The sequence below is a fragment of the Rhinoraja longicauda genome, chromosome 9 (assembly GCF_053455715.1).
Source record: "Rhinoraja longicauda isolate Sanriku21f chromosome 9, sRhiLon1.1, whole genome shotgun sequence".
Classification (NCBI taxonomy): Eukaryota; Metazoa; Chordata; class Chondrichthyes; order Rajiformes; family Arhynchobatidae; genus Rhinoraja; species Rhinoraja longicauda.
In genome coordinates, this window is record NC_135961.1 from 40,460,252 (window position 1) to 40,481,412 (window position 21,161).

Genomic DNA, 21,161 nt, shown 5'->3' on the forward strand with positions numbered 1-21,161 from the left:
AAAACTTGCTTACTATATCATATAGATAACATTTCTAGTGGACATAAAAAGTCAACTGTTTTATTATAGTTTAAATTGCACATTTGTACAGATATTTCTGGAAGTTAATTGTTTGATGGTAGGATGCTTCATAGTAACAAACTCATCAGGCACAGAATAAACAAATCACAACATTTTGACATTTTCTTTTTCCACAGAGACTGTCTGCTGAGTTTTTCCAGCACTGCCCGTTTCAGATTTTCAGCATCAGTAGTTAAATATTTATTTTAATCACACATCACTTGTTCTTAATGTAACTCAGGAATGCCTAAACAGATATAGATGGCAAACAAAATCATCACATTTGGTGGACATTGACATCATGTGGATGAAAAGGGATGCAACTTCAATCTTTGCAACACTTTCTATTTCACATGCGAGTCTTACGCTTTTTAAGCTTGGTTACAAAGCCAAGACTTTCTCATTCACGTTACGAGCACTATGTTAATTCCCAGAATGGCGGGACTGTCATATGTTAAAAGACTGGAGCAACAAACGTTCCCAACTGTTTGTTGAAATGAAAAAGGATTTTCCCAAATAGAATGCAGCCATGATAATAATGTTTCATTATACTGCTGTGTCGGATATACTGTAGGTATTAACTGCCTCCCAGAGTAGTGTTTGTTGTTATTCCTGGGTCACAGGAGACTGCAATATTCCCAACAGAGTGCAACAGACCTTTGTTTGTCAATGTTATTCTGATAACAGCTTTACTGAGCGGCAGATTTGGGGAAAGGATCCAGTGCTGGGGATCTGTTGCACAAAGTGTTTCTCCACGCTACAGCAATGCAGGCTGAACAGAGAGAATGGGAAGGGGCGTTGGGGAAATCCAGTCAAACCGCTGATGTATGTAGTGTGAAAGTTTACAGGTGATTGACGAGGGTAGGGCAGTATATGTGAACTATATCAACTTTGTAAGGCATTTGATAACGTCACTCAAGGTACACCAATCCAAAAGATTACTTTTTTTTTTTGAAAGACACAAAGTGCTGGAGTAACTCAGCGGGTCAGGCAGCATCTCTGGAGAGCATGCAAAGGCGATGTTTTGGGTATGAACCATTTCGAGAAGGGTCCCTAAACGTCGCCTTTCCACGTTCTCCAGAGATGCTGCCAGACCCGATGAGTTACTCCTGAACTGTGGGTTTTTTTTGTATACCAGCAGATGCAGTTCCTTGTGTCTACAAAAGATTAAGATTCAGAACTGATTTACCCATGGAAGACAGTGGGTAGTAATAGAAAGTTATTATTCAGGCTTGCATTTTGTTGCCTTATTCCTTGGCAAAAACCTACCAATTAGTTTACTAAATACATTTTTTTAAACTTTGCTTCTGAGTCCAGAGTCAAGATTTTGTATATTGCAAATTACTTTGTTACAGATACAAATCTTTTGCCATATCAATGTAAAAGTGTTCAATAGACAATCAGTGATCAAAATATAAAGAATATCAACAATTCAAGTCTATTTACCTTTATGTCTCTGTGCATTTTTCCTTTGCTATGAAGATAATATAAACCCTAACAAAAAAAGAGAATAGACATTGTACATTGTATCGTTCTCAGTTTCATCTAATCAAGCACATTTTAGATTGCAGTTAGCCTACAACCCAACAGAATGAACATTGAATTCTACAATCTCCAATAATGCCAGCCGTTCCCCATCTCCTCCCCTCCCCTCCCCCTTGGTGCACACCCATTCACCCACCACCCCAGCCACCCCCCTTTCCCCTCCTCCATGCACTCATCTCCCATCCCAGAGTCCCCATTTCCCTTTTATCTCCCCCTCTTTTCCCCTCACCCCTGTCTTCTTCCACCCACATCCCTCCCTCGGGGTTTATATTTCACTACCTTACATTACATTACCCTTACATTAAGCCCCTCACCTGTATCCACCTATCATTTGCCAGGCTTTGTCCTGCTCCCACCTCTCTTTTCCAGCTTTCTCTCCCCCCCCAACTCCATCAGTCTGAAGAAGAGACTGCTTTCTTTAATAATGCATCAACTGCATTTCCAAAATTCTTCATTGCTGTAAGCTGCTTTGGAATATTCTGATGTTATAGGAGACAGTTTAAAAGCTTGCTTGACAAATTTGATCATTCTCTGATCTTATTCCATAAATGCAACTCCTCTCAGTTCATCATTCTCACTTGAGATCCAAAACCAGATCAAAACATGAAAATGTTGTCTGTTACCAAGTGAGACCTAGACTAAATCCAGCCAATGTTCAAAGTGAAATTAGGTTACAAACATAACTCTCAGAAAGTTCACAGAATATTGGCAGAGAGAGTGAAGTAACTTACCTGTAGTGTTTCTCTGCACACATATGCTATCTGTAGTTCTGATAAAGGTCCTGTCACTGATAAAAGTTACCAAAAAAAGCATTTAATCAACGCATGAAGCCAGTTTAAGCCATAATACATATTCAACTAAATTAGAATTGCTCGAAAAATCTATTTACAGTGCAGGTCAGCATCTTTTCCCGCAATGGAAAAATCAAATATTAGAGGGCTTAGCTTTCAGATGAAAGGGGGAAAGTTTAAAGGAGATGTTCAGGGAAAGTTTTTTCTACACAGAGGGTGGTTAGTGCCCATAATGCACTGCCAAGGGCAGTGTAGAAACGTTAGTGGCATTTAACAAATTTTTGAATAGGCAAATGGATATGGGAATGGAGGGATATGGATCATGCGCAGGCAGATAAGAGGTGGTCTTGGTATCATGTTCAGCACAGACATTTTGGGCCAAAAGGCCTGTTCTTGTGCTGTACTGTCTATGTTCAAGCTTCTGAAGTGTGTACAAATGAGGCCAAATGACATGCTGCATCATTCCACAAATCACAGCTGCAGTGTAATACCTCACCCCTCAGTTTGTGGTGTCAGGCTACCAGCTCCACAAAGCTCCGAGCAGTTGTCAAGGAGTGAGGTTTTAAGGGAGTTGAGAGCCAAAACTTGGAGCAATAGCAATCACTTGTTAATTTACTGAAAGCACGAAGCAGTATTACAGTGAACAGGTAGTTCTGCTATAACACGTGTTTCCAAGATGCAAATTAAATACAACGCAATTGGTGAATTACGAACACTGTTTGCATTAAGGGCCAAAATGGTTATAATGCAATTTTAATCAGGAATTAGCCCCACCCTAATCGGACACAGTCGGTCAGTTCCACCACCAGAGGTGAAAGAGTTACTTTGGAAGCTAGGAAGTAGAGAAAAGGCTGCCTTGGAAGAAAAAAGTATTGGAAAAATAATCCTGCTTGTTACTTGCCCGCAATATTCAGACACCATTGTTGGCTCGGAACACGGTCTGTCAGTTTCACCATTGGTGGCCAGTGAAATTCACAAGCAATCGCTTCTGACATTTGTGCAATGATCAGTTTTATTTAGTTTAGCGATACAGTATGGAAACAGGCCCTTCGGCACACCAAGTCCATGTGGATGAGATAATGGGATAGGGTGAACAGGTGATCGATGGTCACATGTTAGTTAGTTAAGTTTATTGTCACGTGTACCAAGGTACTGTGAAAAGCAACAAAAGCTTTTTCACTGTACCTCAGTACTCATTACAATAAACTAAACTAACAAAACGAACGAATTAATTAATTAACACGTGACCATCGATCTCCTGTTCACACTATCCCATTTTCTCATCCACATTCTACACACTCGGGGTTACTTACAGAGGCCAATTAACCTACAAACCCCACACGTCTTTGGGATGTGGGAGGAAACTGGAATACCCTGAGGAAACCCACGCCGTCATAAGGAGAATGCGCAAACTCCATGCAGACAGCACCCGGGATCAGGATTGAATGCGGGTCTCTGGCACTGAGGGAGCAGCTTCACCTGCTGCGCCACGGTGTTGCCCCATTTGGGATAAATGATACTCTGTTAAGCAATGTAACTTACAGCCTTCATATTTTTAGCTTGCAGTAACAAAATAAGTATATTGCTATATCTTTCACCTTCATTTCTGAAAATCCTGTGAGAAAAATAATTTTGGTATAGCAAGTCTAAAACTTCCTGGTCCCTCACATTTCACCAACTGTCTTCATAACACTATTTTCTATAATATTTCTTACAAATATAACTACCGCATTATAAACATAGACCATTACATTGGAACTATCTGCAGGTACTATGTTAAATGGTGCCTTTGAGTTAACAGAACATATGGACAAAGGAATAAAGACCACACACACTATGGGTGGAAAAAATAAAATTGTCAAGCAGAGCTATAAGAGTGTTAACAATTGAAAAGCGAAATCATTATCAGTGAAATAGGCTGGGAGGGGGAGTAAAGCAAATGTTAAATTTAGAAGCTGTAACAAATCTAATATTATGTTTCATAAAAAGTTATATTTGAGTTTATTATGAGTAAAGGAGTAAAACCATAATTCCATGAATATTTAAAATAAAATCTGTGACTTTTACACATTTCTGTTTACTCTTCAAACATCATTTTAGAAATTGCTTTGCCTACTCACCATGATAAATATCTTGTAATGATCCACCACCACAAAATTCCATACAAATCCACAGCTTGTCGCGTCTGCATTAAAGGTAAAATACATTTGCATTTCCCCATATTTAACAAGTAAACATGCCATGGCACACAGTCATGTACAAACGGAGGAGTATTCCTGCAGCATTTGGGAACACCTCGAATGTGGGAATAAGAGGAGGCCTTATGACATTTCACATACACAAGATATTTCCCCTTTTTCCACTCGATGGTTTCATCCCCACACACTTATGGATTTGCCACACACAGTTCCCCCTTCACAAAATCATGTGCAATCAGAATAATTTCCAAAGTAACCCGCTGCACATCTTTAACAATGCCTATAGATTCTCCTCCCTTTTTAATAAGGCAAAACAGACATTTCCTCCGATGATTTCTTTGCTGTCATAAGAACATAAGACCAGATGACAAAGGAGCAAAATTAGGCCATTCGGCCCATCGGGTCTGCTCCGCCATTCATTCATGGCTGATCTATTTTTCCCCCTCAACCCCATTCTACTACCTTCTTCCCATCACCATTGACGCCCTTACTAATCAAAAACCTGTCAATCTCCGAAATACCTATTGACTTGGCCTCCACAGCCGTCTGTAGCAAAGAATTCCATAGATTCACCACAATTTTCTCCCGCTGTCTCAGTGGGACACACATCTATGTCACCTATTCACTTCTTTACAAAGGCAATTTTGTTTTATTATTTCATGCTAGCTTACTCCTATAATTCCTCCTCTCCCTGTATCAACCTTTGGTCACTTGTTTCCCAAAAATCACCCTTAATGTTATAAGCCTCTTAGTTTAAAGTATCAACATCCTCAGCCCGTCGTGGATGGGTCTGTTTTCTCTGGGAATTTTGTTTCTCAATTGAATTTATTAAATATTTTTAATCTTTATTTAAACATTTTGCGCTATCCATCACCTTTCATTTTGCTGTTGGACATTCAAATTTGAAAGAGATTCAAGGAAACACCATATTTGCAAAGGAATTATTTGTCATTATAGCAAGATTAATGACATTTAACAACATTTAAAAGACATTTGGGCAGGCACATGGATGGTAAAGGTCTAGAGGGGTATATGGGCTAAATGCGGGCAGGCAGGATTAGTGTAGATAGGGCATCTCAGTCAGCATTAACAACTTGGGCCAAAGGGTCTGTCATGGCTATAATGCATACAATTGGTGTTTATAGGTTAAGCTTGACCACAACATTTCAAACATAAACACATTCTTCTAAGTCCAGTGTTAAAATAACTTCAAATGCAGGTATGCCCAAATACAATATGAACAAATAAAGATCATCATTACATTTGCAAATAGTGAAGAACAAACAGAAATAACTAAGTTGTTCCACATACCTGAGGTAACTGCCAAAATACGCAACAATGTTTGAGTGTTTACAGTCTTTCATCATGATAATCTCCTGCTGTACAATAGCAAAGTCTTCACCTAAGAACGAAACATCTTGGTTAAATACCAGTCAACAAATTAATTTCAACGCCGACCAGATTTCCCACCATTGACCCCTTTTGTGTATTAACCAGCATCTGCAGTTTTTTGTTTCAACGTAATTGAAGACTTGTCCCACCCCGGTCATTCCTCCATCTCTCTGCTCCAATCAGGCATAAAGTACGGGAACTTGAAAGTGTGCACCACCAGACTCAGGAACAGCTTCTTCCCCTCTGTGATCAAGCTTCTGAGTCGTCCTTCCATAAGCTAGGGTACTGTCTGATTCACCTCTACCTGATTGTAGACATTGGAGTTTGTGGATCTGATGCGTAACAATGCTGAGAACTATATTCTGCCCCTTTTGCTCTATCTATTGTACTTGAGTTTGACTTGATTGGATTCATGTATAGCATTATCTGATCCGATGATAGCATGCAAAACAAAGCTTTTCCTGTACCTCAGTATAGGACAGTGCAGTGTCAGTACAGTGAAGACAAATGTAGGTCCCCTTACAATCAGACAAGTAAATTTATAATGGGAAACAAGGAAATGGCAGAACAGTTAAACAAGTACTTTGGTTCTGTCTTCACTAAGGAAGACACAAGCAATCTCCCAGTCAAGGAATTACCCGAAATGTCACCCATTCCTTCTCTCCAGAGATGCTGCCTGACCCACTGAGTTACTCCAGCTTTTTGTATCTATCTACTTTGCTGCAGCAAGTATAAATTTGTTGTGAGAAGATAGACAGAATGTCTATGAGTAACAGGAAGGTAGGCAATTCGTTGTGGTGTTTCAGGAGTTACAAAACATAACTAGGAAATTGCACAGTTCCAGTGTAAGCGTACTTACAAACTAGAGCTGCAATGTTTAATTCTATTCTTTGTTTAATGACAAGCCCCACAGACGCAGGGCATCAAAAAATTAGTGAAAACTCTGAGTGTTCCTCTCCACGGAAATCTTTAGTAAAAGGCGAAAGATTTATACGATCTGAAGAGAAACCAGAGTGTACTGAACGTTACAATCTGCGCCTTCACCCTCACTCTGCGCTTATCCCCCTACGGTGACGGTGAGCAACCTCATTCATAATCTAATCGACAGCAACAACGAGAGCACTAAATAGAATTGTTGTAGCGTTCATAAATCAACATGCACGGAAGAATTACAGAAAACACTAATTATAAAATGATTTCCATCCGCGCAAGGCATTCTGGTATGCAAATAAGTGGGCGGGGCCTCTTTAGAAATGCCCGCCGTCTGCAAACACTTAACTTTATTATTTAAAAACAAAACTGAAGAACGCAGTGCAAAGCTTCTTAAAATCATTCTGTACCTTTTGTTGCAAATTTTCTACACAGTAGTGTCAGCATATATATATTTATACATGTGTATTGTCTTTCTTCTGCAGCCCAGCCAATTTTCAATCCATTCTACTAACTCTCCGTGGATCCCATCTGCTTTAATATTTAGGATCAGGTTCCCATGAGGGACCTTAATGAAAGTAGCACTGAGGTCCATGTATATAACATCCACTGACCAACTCTCCACAATCAACTTCACCATCTTCTCAAAAATCTCAATCACCATGACAGAGCAACGCTGACTTGTTTAAATATGTCTGTGCTGTTCCGGATACTAGTATGCGATGAGAATCTTCTGTCATAATTTCCCTGTAACTGATGTAAGGTTCACCATCCCATAATTTCCTAGTTTCTCGGTATTGTTTTTAAACATATTATATTTTTGCATTGATTGGCTGCAAAAGTTCTCTTTATTGTCTTGAATGGGCATTTCTAATTTGTGCAGTCCAGTCGAAGTTTGAAGTTTGTCACCAGTCTCAGGAAATGTTCCCTATCTATGTTCTACAGAGATGCTGCCTGACCCACTGAGTTACTCCAGCACTTTGTATTCTAGGCAAGATTCCTGAATCTGCAATTCCTTGTGTCTTTGAATGTTTAGGTTTATTATTGTCATATCTACTTAGAACATAGAAACATAGAAAAATATGTGCATGAGTAGGCCCTTCGAGCCAGCACCGCCATTCAAGATGATCATGTAAATTCAGTACCCCGTTCCTACTTTTTCTCCATATCCCTTGATTCCTTTAGCCCTAAGAGCTGGATCCAATGAATGGGATCCAATGAATTGAAATCCAATGAATTGGCCTCCACTACCTTCTGTGGCAGAGAATTCCATAGATTCACAACTCTCTGGGTGAAGAAGTTTTTCCTCATCTCAGTCCTAAATGGCCTACCCCTTATTCTTAAACCATGACCCTGGTTCTGGACTCACCCAACATGGGGAACATTTTTTCCTGCATAGAGCCCGTCCAATTATTTAAGAATTTTATATGTTTCTATAAGATCCCCTCATATCCTTCTAAATTCCAGTGAGTACAAGCCCAGTCAACCCATTCCTTCATCATATGTCAGTCCCGCCATCCCGGGAATTAACCTGGTGAACCTACACTGCAACAATAGCAATAATGTTCTTCCTCAAATTAGGAGACCAAAATTGCACACAATACTCCAGGTGCGGTCTCACTAGGGCCCTGTACAACTGCAGTTGGACCTCCTTGCTCCTAAACTCAAATCCTCTCGCAATGAAGGCAGGGCCGGATTAACATAGTAGCAAAAGTAGCATTTCGCTTTCGAGGGCCCCGCGCTAAATTCTTGAAATTGCATCCCACTGAAGGATGCTGTGTTGCGCGCTGCTCCCCAACTACTGCAGAATTTTATATATGTCTATAAGATCCCCTCTCATCCTTCTGAATTCCAGTGAACACAAGCCCAGTCGACCCATTCTTTCATCACATGTCAGTCCCTCCATCCGGGAATTAACCTGGTGAACTAACGCTGCTCTCCCTCAATAGCAATAATGTCCTTCCACAAATTAGGAGACCAAAATTAGGAGCACACAGCACTCCAGGTGCGGTCTCACCAGGGCCCTGTACAAACGCAGTAGGACCTCCTTGACCCTAAACTCAAATCCTCTCGTAATGAAGGCCAACATGCCATTAGCTTTCTTCACTGCCTGCTGTACCTGCAATGCTTACTTACAGTGACTGATATACAAGCATATCCAAGTTTCGTTGCACCTCCCCTTTTCCTAATCTGACACCATTCAGATAATAATGTGCCTTCCTGTTCTTGCCACCAAAGTGGATAACCTCACATTTATCCACATTAAACTGCATCTGCCATGCATCTGCTCACTCACCCAACCTATCCAAGTCACCCTGCATCCTCATAGCATCCTCCTCGCAGCTCACACTGCCACCCAGCTTTGTGTCATCTGCAAACTTGGAGATGTTACATTTAATTCCCTCGTCTAAATTGATAATATATAATGTAAATAACTGGGGTCCCAGCACCGAGCCTTGTAGCACCCCACTAGTCCCTGCCTGCCTTTCTGAAAAGGACCCGTTAATTCCTACTCTTTACTACCTGTCTGCCAACCAGTTCTCTATCCATGTTAATACCCTACCCCAATACCATGTGCTCTAATTTTGCACACTAATCTCTTGTATGGGACCCTGTCAAAGGCTTTTTGAAAGTCCAGATATACAACATCCATTGGCTCTCTCTTCTACTTGTTACATCCTCAAAAAATTCCAGTAGATTAGTCTGGCATGATTTCCCATTCATAAATCCGTTCTGACTTCGACCGATCCTGTCACTGCTTTCCAAATGCCCTGCTACAACATCTTTAATAATCGACTCAAGCATCTTCATCACTACTGATGTAAGGCTAACTGGTCTATAATTCCCTGTTTTCTCTCTCCCTCCTTTCTTAAAAAGTGGAGTTACATTGGCTACCCTCCAGTCCACAGGAACTGATCCAGAGTCGAGAGAACATTGAAAAATGATCACCAATGCATCCATGATTTCTGGGGCCATCTCCTTGAGTCCTCTGGGATGCAGACCATCAGGCCCTGGGGATTTATCTGCCTTTAGTCCCAACAGTTTACCTAACACCATTTTCTGACTAATGTGGATTCCCTAAGGGGAGTAAGAGACACCTGTGGCTGACAAGGGAAGTCAGGGACAGCATAAAAATTAAGGAGAGGAAGTATAACATAGCAAAGAAGAGTGGGAAGACAGAGGATTGGGACTCTTTTAAAGAGCAACAAAAGTTAACTAAAAAGGCAATACGGGGAGAAAAGATGAGGTACGAGGGTAAACTAGCCAATAATATAAAGGAGGATAGCAAAAGTTTTTTTAGGTACGTGAAGAGGAAAAAATAGTCAAGGCAAATGTGGGTCCCTTGAAGACAGAAGCAGGGGAATTTATTATGGGGAACAAAGAAATGGCAGACGAGTTAAACCGTTACTTTGGATCTGTCTTCACTGAGGAAGATACACACAATCTCCCAAATGTTCTAGGGGCCGGAGAACCTAGGGTGATGGAGGAACTGAAGGAAATCCACATTAGGCAGGAAATTGTTTTGGATAGACTGATGGGACTGAAGGCTGATAAATCCCCAGGGCCTGATGGTCTGCATCCCAGGGTACTTAAGGAGGTGGCTCTAGAAATAGTGGAAGCATTGGAGATCATTTTTCAATGTTCTATAGATTCAGGATCAGTTCCTGTGGATTGGAGGATAGCAAATGTTATCCCACTTTTTAAGAAAGGAGGGAGAGAGAAAACGGGTAATTATAGACCAGTTAGTCTGACATCAGTGGTGGGGAAGATGCTGGAATCAATTATAAAAGACGAAATTGCTGAGCATTTGGATAGCAGTAACGGGATCATTCCGAGTCAGCATGGATTTACGAAGGGTAAATCATGCTTGACAAATCTACTGGAATTTTTTGAGGATGTAACTAGGAAAATTGGATGTGGTGTGCCTCGACTTTCAGAAAGCCTTCGACAAGGTCCCACATAGGAGATTAGTGGGCAAAATTAGGGCACATGGTATTGGGGGTAGGGTACTGACATGGATAGAAAATTGGTTGACAGACAGAAAGCAAAGAGTGGGGATAAATGGGTCCCTTTCGGAATGGCAGGCAGTGACCAGTGGGGTACCGCAAGGTTCGGTGCTGGGACCCCAGCTATTTACGATATACATTAATGACTTAGACGAAGGGATTAAAAGTACCATTAGCAAATTTGCAGATGATACTAAGCTGGGGGGTAGTGTGAATTGTGAGGAAGATGCAATAAGGCTGCAGGGTGACTTGGACAGGTTGTGTGAGTGGGCGGATACATGGCAGATGCAGTTTAATGTAGATAAGTGTGAGGTTATTCACTTTGGAAGTAAGAATAGAAAGGCAGATTATTATCTGAATGGTGTCAAGTTAGGAGGAGGGGGAGTTCAACGAGATCTGGGTGTCCTAGTGCATCAGTCAATGAAAGGAAGCATGCAGGTACAGCAGGCAATGAAGAAAGCCAATGGAATGTTGGCCTTCGTAACAAGAGGAGTTGAGTATAGGAGCAAAGAGGTCCTTCTACAGTTGTACCGGGCCCTGGTGAGACCGCACCTGGAGTACTGTGTGCAGTTTTGGTCTCCAAATTTGAGGAAGGATATTCTTGCTATGGAGGGCGTGCAGCGTAGGTTCACTAGGTTAATTCCCGGAATGGCGGGACTGTCATGAATATAAGATAATTAGGGGATTGGACACATTAGAGGCAGGAAACATGTTCCCAATGTTGGGGGAGTCCAGAACAAGGGGCCACAGTTTAAGAATAAGGGGTAGGCCATTTAGAACGGAGATGAGGAAGAACTTTTTCAGTCAGAGAGTGGTGAAGGTGTGGAATTCTCTGCCTCAGAAGGCAGTGGAGGCCAGTTCGTTGGATGCTTTCAAGAGAGAGCTGGATAGAGCTCTTAATGATAGCGGAGTGAGGGGGTATGGGGAGAAGGCAGGAACGGGGTACTGATTGAGAGTGATCAGCCATGATCGCATTGAATGGCGGTGCTGGCTCGAAGGGCTGAATGGCCTACTCCTGCACCTATTGTCTATTGTCTATTGTCTATTGTCCTTCAGTTCCTCCCTTCCACCAGATCCTCGGTCCCCTAGTATTTCTGGGAGATTGTTTGTGTCTTCCTTAGTGAAGACAGAACCAAAGTACTTGTTTAACTGTTCTGCCATTTCCTTGTTTCCCATTATAAATTCACCTGTCTCTGATTGTAAGGGGCCTACATTTGTCTTCACTGGTCCACGGAGAGTTAGTAGAATGGATTGAAAATTGGCTGGGCTGCAGAAGAAAGACAATACACACGTATAAATATATATATGCTGACACTACTGTGTAGAAAATGTGCAACAAAAGGTACAGAATGATTTTAAGAAGCTTTGCACTGCGTTCTTCAGTTTTGTTTAAATAATAAAGTTCAGTGTTTGCAGACGGCGGGCATTTCTAAAGAGACCCCGCCCACTTATTTGCATACTAGAATGCCTTGCGCGGATGGAAATCATTTTATAATTAGTGTTTTCTGTAATTCTTCCGTGCATGTTGATTTATGAACGCTACAACAATTCTATTTAGTGCTCCCGTTGTTGCTGTCGATTAGATTATGAATGAGGTTGCTCACCGTCGCCGTAGGGGGATAGGCGCAGAGTGAGGGTGGAGGCGCAGACTGTCACGTTCAGTACACTCTGGTTTCTCTTCAGATCGTATAAATCTTTCGCCTTTTACTAAAGATTTCCGTGGAGAGGAACACTCAGAGTTTTCACAAATTTTTTGATGCCCTGCGTCTGTGGGGCTTGTCATTAAACAAAGAATAGAATTAAACATTGCAGCTCTAGTTTGTAGGTACGCTTACACTGGAACTGTGCAATTTCCTAGTTATGTTTTGTAACTCCTGAAACACAACGAATTGCCTACCTTCCTGTTACTCATAGACATTCTGTCTATCTTCTCACAACAAATTTATACTTGCTGCAGCAAAGTAGATAAACATAGCACAAAAAGTAAGGACATTTGTGTTTGGTAGATTATTTCTTTGTTGTAACAATGCTTCTTGGCAATAAATCTTATACCGTTGGAAAGCCTATTTATTTCCCTTTTAAATGGTGCCACATTTGTAAGGAACATGCATTTGTGGGATGAGCAGCAGAGCTGAGTATATGGGTTGCGCCCATGAAAAATTTGCCAAATCTTTGCCAATGCCAAACAGCTTATTCTGCTGTTGCTATTTACTCTTGTTTTGAGCTTCTGGTACCCCCAGGTGCTGACAATCAGGTGCCTGATTGGCAGCATGTGAGCATGGGCCCTGCTACAGTGGTCAGTAGGTGTCTGCTCCAAGAATCGGCATGCCACGTTTGACTGATCTGGATAGGGCCCGTGCGATAGGGCAACTTCAAGCTGGTGTTCCGCAAAACCAAGTTGCGGCATTATTTGGAGTGAGCCCTAGTACCATCTCCAAAGTGAAGGCCAAGTTCCATATAACGGGGGATGTCAGAGACAGGCCGCGAAGTGGGCGTCCCAAGAAGACGACACCCGAAGAAGACCGTTTCCTCGCCCTGTCAGCACTTAGGAACCATAGGCTGTCTTCTACAGATTTGCAGTCAAAGTTTGCAGGACGATATGGCCGACGGCTCTCTGCCCAGACATTTCGGAACAGACTGCACGCAGCCGATCTCCGGTCTCATAGGGCTGCCAGGAGGCCTGCCATGACTGCCCTTCACCATCAGGCCCGTTTGCGCTGGTGTCGGCAACACGTGCACTGGAACCTGAACATGTGGAGGAACGTTATGTTCAGCGATGAGTCCAGATTCTGCCTACGGCAGTTGGATCATAGGGTCAAAGTGTGGAGAAGACGCGGAGAACGCTATGCTGATTGCTGCACCGATAGAGTAACATCTTTTGGTGGAGGCAGTGTGATGGTGTGGGGCGGCATCTCCCTCACTGGAAAAACGAGGCTTGTCATCATTGGAGGCAATCTCAATGCAGAGAGATATCGAGATGAGATTCTGCAACCAGTGGCAATCCCATATCTTCACAGTCTGGGACCGAACTCTATCCTCCAAGATGACAATGCTCGCCCCCACAGAGCAGGGTTTCTCAGAGACTACCTCCAGAATTTGGGAGTGGAGAGGATGGAATGGCCTGCCAGCAGTCCTGACCTCAACCCCATTGAACACTTGTGGGATCAGCTTGGGCGTGCTGTTCGTGCCAGAGTGACCAACACAACCATGTTGGCTGACTTGCGACAAATGCTAGTTGAAGAATGGGATGCCATCCCACAACAGTGTGTGACCAGGCTGGTGACCAGCATGAGGAGGAGGTGCCAGGCTGTTGTGGCTGTGTATGGTTCTTCCACACGCTACTGAGGCTCCTGTTTATTAAATGAATAAATTGTTAAATTGCCAATATGTCTTGTTTCTTCAGACTTCAATCATCCAATCCACCAAACAACACCGAACAAGAGTCAATGGCAGAATAAGCTGTTTGGCATTGGCAGAGAAGATTTGGCAGATTTTTCATGGGCGCAACCCACATACTCAGCTCTGCTGCTCATCCCACAAATGCATGTTCCTTACAAATGTGGCACCATTTAAAAGGCTTTCCAACGGTATAAGATTTATTGCCAAGAACCATTTAAAAGGCTTTCCAACGGTATAAGATTTATTGCCAAGAAGCATTGTTACAACAAAGAAATAATCTACCAAACACAAATGTCCTTACTTTTTGTGCTATGTTTAGATACAAAAAGCTGGAGTAACTCAGTGGGACAGGCAGCATCTCTGGAGAGAAGGAATGGGTGACATTTCGGGTAATTCCTTGACTGGGAGATTGCTTGTGTCTTCCTTAGTGAAGACAGAACCAAAGTACTTGTTTAACTGTTCTGCCATTTCCTTGTTTCCCATTATAAATTTACCTGTCTGATTGTAAGGGGACCTACATTTGTCTTCACTGTACTGACACTGCACTGTCCTATACTGAGGTGCAGGAAAAGCTTTGTTTTGCATGCTATCCAATCGGATCAGATAGTGCTATACATGAATCCAATCAAGTCAAACTCAAGTACAATAGATAGAGCAAAAGGGGCAGAATATAGTCTCACCAGAAATGCTGGTGAGTTACTCCAGCTTTTTGTCTGTCTTCAGTTTAAACCAGCATCTGCAGTTCCTTCCTAATCATAATTTATATGTAAAGCAAGCTTTTTTTTTGTCTGGAATGTGCATGGTCAAAGCAGATACATTTAAGGGACTTTGGGAAAGGCATACGGAAAACGCAGAAAGTGGAGAGATATGAATTGTGCAGGCACATAAGAAGGGTCTCAACCCGAAACATCACCCATTCCTTCTCCAGAGATGCTGCCTGTCCCACTGAGTTACTCCAACATTTTGTGTCTACCTTTGATTTAAACCAGCATCTGCAGTTATTTCCTACACAGGCAGATAAGAGTTGATCTTCATAAATTCATCGGCCATGGGAGCAGAATTACACCATTCGGACCATCAAGTCTACTTCTTCATTCAATCATGGTTGATCTATCTTTCCCTCCTCATCCCATTTCCCTGCCTTCTCCCTCGTACCTCTAGAAAGATGAGCAGGAATTTATTTAGTCAGAGGGTGGTGATTCTGTGGAAGTTATTGCTATTAATTATTCTATTAATTGTTATTCTCCATCAATAAGGAGAATCTTGGTATTATGTTCAGCACAGACATTGTGGGCCAAATGGCCTGTTCTTGTGCTGCACAGTTCTAATGAAAGCCACAACCATAGTAGCTCGCTAACTACTTACTCCACTGTCATTTCAAAAACTCCTGCCACCATAAGGCACAGAGAGGCGGAGTCCAATTCAGCTGCCGGAGTATTGTTCAAAGAGGTTACATGTGGCATTGCTGTGATACAACTCACAAACTAGACATTTTGAATATAAAGACATACAGTTTGTACAGTGATTTGCTGTATTGTTTTATGAATACAATTTATTTTTTAAGTAAAAAATGTAACTACATGGTCTAGAGTGTAATTGTTTAAATGAGCATCAGTTGTCTGCTGAGTACATCCCCCAGAGAAAGAAATGGGATCAAGCACAATGTTTGGCTTCAGTTTGAATGAAAGGCTGTAAAATTACTCAGACACAAGCTGAAAAAGTTTAAACCTTACTCCTTTGGATTTTTTGGAGGGGGGAAAAAGAGGGTGAAATTCTTCTAGTCATATTGTGAGGGTTTTTTTGCTAAAAGCCCCATTGCCTGTTATTTGTGAGGCTAATTGACTTGCAGCCTTCATTTTCATTGCACCCCTCCTGAATAGTAATATTACGCAAGCAGTTTACTGATCTCTGTGAATCGTTCTACAATGTAACAGAACTATATTCTGCACTCTGTATCTTCCCCTATGCTCTTGTTGTACTCTAGTCTGAACTGATTGTATCTATACAGGGTGCATCTAATCTGTTTGCATAGCATGTAAAACAAACCTTTTCACTGTACCTCGGGTACACGTGACAATATAATAAACCTAAACTAAAAGATAACATTTCCAATTCTCCTTCACTAAACATGGTCGCATGGTTGAATGGTGTTGCCACATTGCTTTTGGCTCACTGCAGTATTCTCTGCAGACATTTACAACTCTTTCCGCTTGACTGCTTTAAACACTAAAGCCCATCATTGCCATTCTTGTGAAACATTTCATTGTGTCATGGAGCATTTGTCTCAAATCCACAAAAGGGTAAACAGTATCATGAAAAGACCTTTCCAGGCTGCCCGCCAAAACAACGCAAACAAGCGAGTCTGCCAAAATAAATTGAGTGCAAGCGCGGCACAGTGGTAGAGGCATCGCCGCAAAGCACCAGAGCCCCGGGTTCCATCCTGACCTCGGGTGCTGTCTGTGCGGAGTTTGCATGTTCTCCCTACGACCACGTGGGTTTTCTCCATTTGCTCCCAATTTCCTCCCACATCCCAACGACTTGCAGGCTTGTAGGTTAATTGGTTTCTGTAAATTGCCCCTATGGTGCAAGATGCAAAATTGAGATAACATTGAACTAGTGGTACGGGTGATCGTTGGTCGACATAGATTCGGTGTACCGAGGGGCCCATTTCCACACTGTATCTCTAAAAGAAAAGTTGCATGCAAGAAATCAAATTACAAGCAGTTCGTGGGCAGCAAATACCTTTGCCTGTTGATTAGATTCCCCAGACCAAGGCTATGAGTACAATAAAGTAGATACGCTTCTTGTTATCCTTTATTCCTTATATTTCAATGGACAGTTTGATTGTATTCACGCATAATCTTTTTTTTACTGGATAGATAGCACGTAAACAGAAGCTTTTCACTGTATCTCACTGCACGTGATAACAATAAAATGAACCAAACAAAAACAAGGACTTCAAAACACAATTCATAAAGTGGAGACACAAGGAACTACAGATGCTTGAACCTTGAGCAAAACACAAAGTGCTAGAGGAACTCAGCGGGTCAGTCTGCATCTGTGGAGGGAATGGACTGACGGCGTTTCAGATCAAGACCCTTCTTCAGACCGATCAGTCGGAAGGAGGGTTCCGACCCAAAGCGTCACCTATCCCATATTCTCCAAAGATGATGTCAGACCCGCTGAGTTACTCCAGCACTTTGTGTTTAGCTGCAAACTTACTACTGTATTTAAAAGACTAAACAAAATGAGTAAAATGCTTGAAGATCAGAAAGGTTTTCTACTAAATCAAAGGGTATCCAAGAAATTGACCATGATGAAGAAAATAAAAGAGAAAACTATGGAAAAAAAGAAAAATTGCCAAGGAAAATAGCAAAATCAATATGGCTCCTTTACAATGTGGAACAATTACAATATGAACAGGAAATGACAAGTACCTTTAAAAATGTTTGTGTCCGCCTTTGCTGTAGCAATGACTAAGAATAGCTGTGGCAAACCGAGGATTTAACCAGACCAATCAACTTAAAAGTAATTAAATGGAGCTGTGAGGAAATCATGGAAAACTGAAGCTAACAAAGCTACAGGAACCAATGGTTTAAAATGTGTTTTTTTGTAGTAGAGAGATTGTGATGGAGACAACGACTGTGTTGGTCACATAATTACAATCAAGCCATTCACAGTGTACAGATACATCATGATGGAATAACATTTAGTGCAAGATAAAGACAGCAAAGTCTGATCAAAGATGGTCCGAGGGTCACCAATGAGGTAGATAGTAGTTCAGGACTACTCTCTAGTTGTGGTAGGATAATTCAGTTGCCTGATAACAGTTGGGAAGAAACAGTCCCTGAATCTAGAGGTGTGCGTTTTCATACTTCTATACCTTTTGCCCGATGGGAGAGGGGAGAAGGCTGCTGGCCTTGCCGGGGCAGTGAGTGGTATAAATGGAGTCAATGGAAGGGAGGTTGGTTTGTGTGATGGTCTGGGCTGTGTCCAAAATTCACTGCAATTTCTTGCGGTCTTGGTCTGTTTAGGTCTGTTCCAAAATCAAGCTGTGATGCATCCCGATAAAATGCTTTCTGTAGAAATTGATGAGATTTGCTGGGGACATGCCAAACTTCCTAACTAAGCCTTTGAAGGTCGGAGAATGTTTACAGTATGTGGATTTTCAAAAGGCATTTGATGAGGCTGTACACAATATTAATATGCATTTATGACAGGTAACTATTTAGTTTAGAGACACAGCATGGAAAGAGGCCATTCTGCCCACCAAGTTCACGTGGACCATCAATCATCTGTTCATGCTAGTTTAACATTATCCCACTTTCTCATCCATTTCCTAAACATCAGGGGCAATTTAGAGGCCAATTAACCGACAAATCTGCTAATCTTTTGGATGTGGGAGGAAACCAGAGCACCTGGAGGAAACCAGCGCAATCACACGAGGAAAGTGCAAATTCCACACAGACAGCGTCCGAGGTCGGGATCGAACCCGGGTCTCTGGCGCCGTGAGGCAGTGGTTCCACCAGGTGCGCCACTGTGTCTGTGATGAACTGAAAATTAATGCATAATTATTGGAATGCCTTGACCTCAACTCTTTACAATTTACATCAACGAGTAGATGCTGAAACCAAATATGGGAACATAAGCTTAGAAGAACCAAGAGGGTGAAAATGGATAAAGACCAGCTAAGTGACTGAGCAAGAATGTGACAGAAAGAACAAGAAAATATCTCAAAACTGTACATAACTTGGAGATTGGGGAAATTAGTCTTCACTTGCCTCACATAAGCCCGATTCTAACATTTTCACAGAATGGAGCAGAAATTAAACTATATTTAAGAACATTAAGTTTGAATAACAAACTCATCACTAAGTGAAACAGGCAGAATGTACCATAGAGAATTCCTGCCACCATTCGAGCAATGTAGTAAAACAACCAGAATGTTTCCTTTATTCATTCTTGCAATGCTGGTGCCCTGGCAAAGGTCAGCTTTTATTCCCCACCATCAACTATCCAAAAAATGTGCTAAATGTCTTAGAGTCAGAGTCTCATGGTGTCAAAACAGGCCTTTTGGTCCAACTTACCCACGCTGACACATGCCCTATCTACACTAGTCCCACCTGCCAGTGTTTGGCCCATATATATCCCTCTAAACCTGTCCTGTCCTGTCCATGTACCTGTCCAAACTGTTTTTTAAACATTCTGAGAGTACCTACCTTCTACCACCTTTGGCAGCTCGTTCCATGGACCTACCACCCTGTGTGGAAAAGGTTGCTATTTTCTCATTTGCAGTCAATCCCTTATCTGCATCCAGGATTTTCCTCGAGTTCCCACCTCTAAACTTCATCTTTAATGGAGTTCAGAGAAGCAAAGACGAGTACCACCAATAAACACACAGAAGCCCATTTGTCAAAACGAGAGGAATCTGAACTTTTGGCTGAAACCAGCCAGACAATTCCTCAAGACTGCAGACACTATAAACAAAACGGGATTCCACCGGGCTGTTTAAAATCATTTACTCCTTTGTCTTACTTACCCTGAGTACATTTTGCCACATTTCCGTGGATTGAATTTCATACCACATAGAGCAAGCAGCACAGCAAAGGAACAGACCCTTCGTTCCAAAATGCCCGTGGCAAACATGATGCCGAGACCATCTCTTATCTACCTGCACATAAATCCATATTCCTCTATTTGCCATTTTTGACTTGCTCAATGACATCCTCTTTACAATCAACCACAATTTTAATGTCTGTAAATTTGTTGAATTATGATTTTTACATTTATCTAAATCATTGATGTAAACTAAGAAAAACAAGGGCCCTGAAAAACAATGGAACTCTGTGGAAACACCATTCTAGTCACAAAGGTACCCTTTCCTCCTTTAACTAAGCTGGAAATACCGTCTTCACCTTAATATGTTGAAGTTCCATTAATCAAAACCATTACACTGAGAAGACACAAAGTGCTGGAGTAACTCAGCGGATCAGGCAGTATCTCTGGAGAACATGGATAGGTGATCAGTTCAGGTCCCCTCACGTCACCTATCCACATTCTCCAGACATGCTGCCTGACCCGCTGAGTTACTCCAGCATTCTGTGTCTTCTTTTGTACACCAGCATGTGTAATTGCTTGTTTCCCCATTATACTAAATGGATGGGAGACTTGCAGTTGCAGAATGGTTGCACTGGGTGGCAGCAGAGGCCTGAGCACATGACGTCACCAGCAGAGGCCTCAGCACATGACGTCCATAGGTTGACAAAACCATATCAAGTAAATTTTGTTACAGCTCCACATAGAATCAGAATGATTGCAGTGCAGGCGATTATTCAATTCATTTAACATATGCCACCCTTTTGCAAGAGCAAACAGTTAATTTAATTCTGTTTCTATAAGCGAGTTCGGTATCTCGACTGCACATGCCCAGGTCATAGGTCACTTATGCTAAACATTCTCACCGGCTGAACTGCTGCGTGTGTACAGACCAGCGTTTCAATCGTATTTTCCAGTTTTGCTTCTTCAAGGTAAGAAAATACTGCTTTCAATCCCTTCTTCAGAAGTCTGGAGAGTAAGGGAGTTTGGTATCTCTCTTCTTCAGACTTCTGAAGAAGGGTCTTGACCCAAAACATCACCCATTCCTTCTCTCCCGAGATGCTGCCTGACCCGCTGAGGTACTCCAGCATTTTGTGTCTACCTTCGATTTAAACCAGCATCTGCAGGTTTTTTTCCTAGTTTGAAGGGAGGTGGGCAGAAACAGTATCTCGTTGCTAATTTACAGTTGTGGCTGTCACACACATTCTGCATCCACTTATTCAGGTGATACGTGCTATTCCCAC

At 41.9% G+C, this 21,161-nt stretch overlaps 1 protein-coding gene and 2 non-coding genes across 10 annotated transcripts in view; 1 reads left to right on the forward strand and 2 right to left on the reverse strand.

Moving 5' to 3' along the window:
* LOC144596649 (mitogen-activated protein kinase kinase kinase kinase 3-like) overlaps positions 1-21,161 on the reverse strand; it is a 145,857-nt gene that overhangs the window by 75,268 nt on the left and 49,428 nt on the right. For all 8 annotated transcript variants that reach the window (XM_078405257.1, XM_078405258.1, XM_078405255.1 and 5 more), the window contains exons 3-6: positions 5,906-5,996; positions 4,517-4,581; positions 2,337-2,392; positions 1,507-1,554 (exon numbers count right to left, since the gene is read on the reverse strand). In XM_078405257.1, coding sequence (XP_078261383.1) covers positions 1,507-1,554; positions 2,337-2,392; positions 4,517-4,581; positions 5,906-5,996 — 260 coding nt within the window. The remainder of the gene's footprint in view (positions 1-1,506; positions 1,555-2,336; positions 2,393-4,516; positions 4,582-5,905; positions 5,997-21,161) is intronic.
* LOC144597090 (U5 spliceosomal RNA) lies at positions 6,890-7,003 on the reverse strand. Its single transcript, XR_013547689.1, has one exon. It is a non-coding gene; the product is annotated as a U5 spliceosomal RNA (small nuclear RNA).
* Positions 12,587-12,700, forward strand: LOC144597092 (U5 spliceosomal RNA). Its single transcript, XR_013547691.1, has one exon. It is a non-coding gene; the product is annotated as a U5 spliceosomal RNA (small nuclear RNA).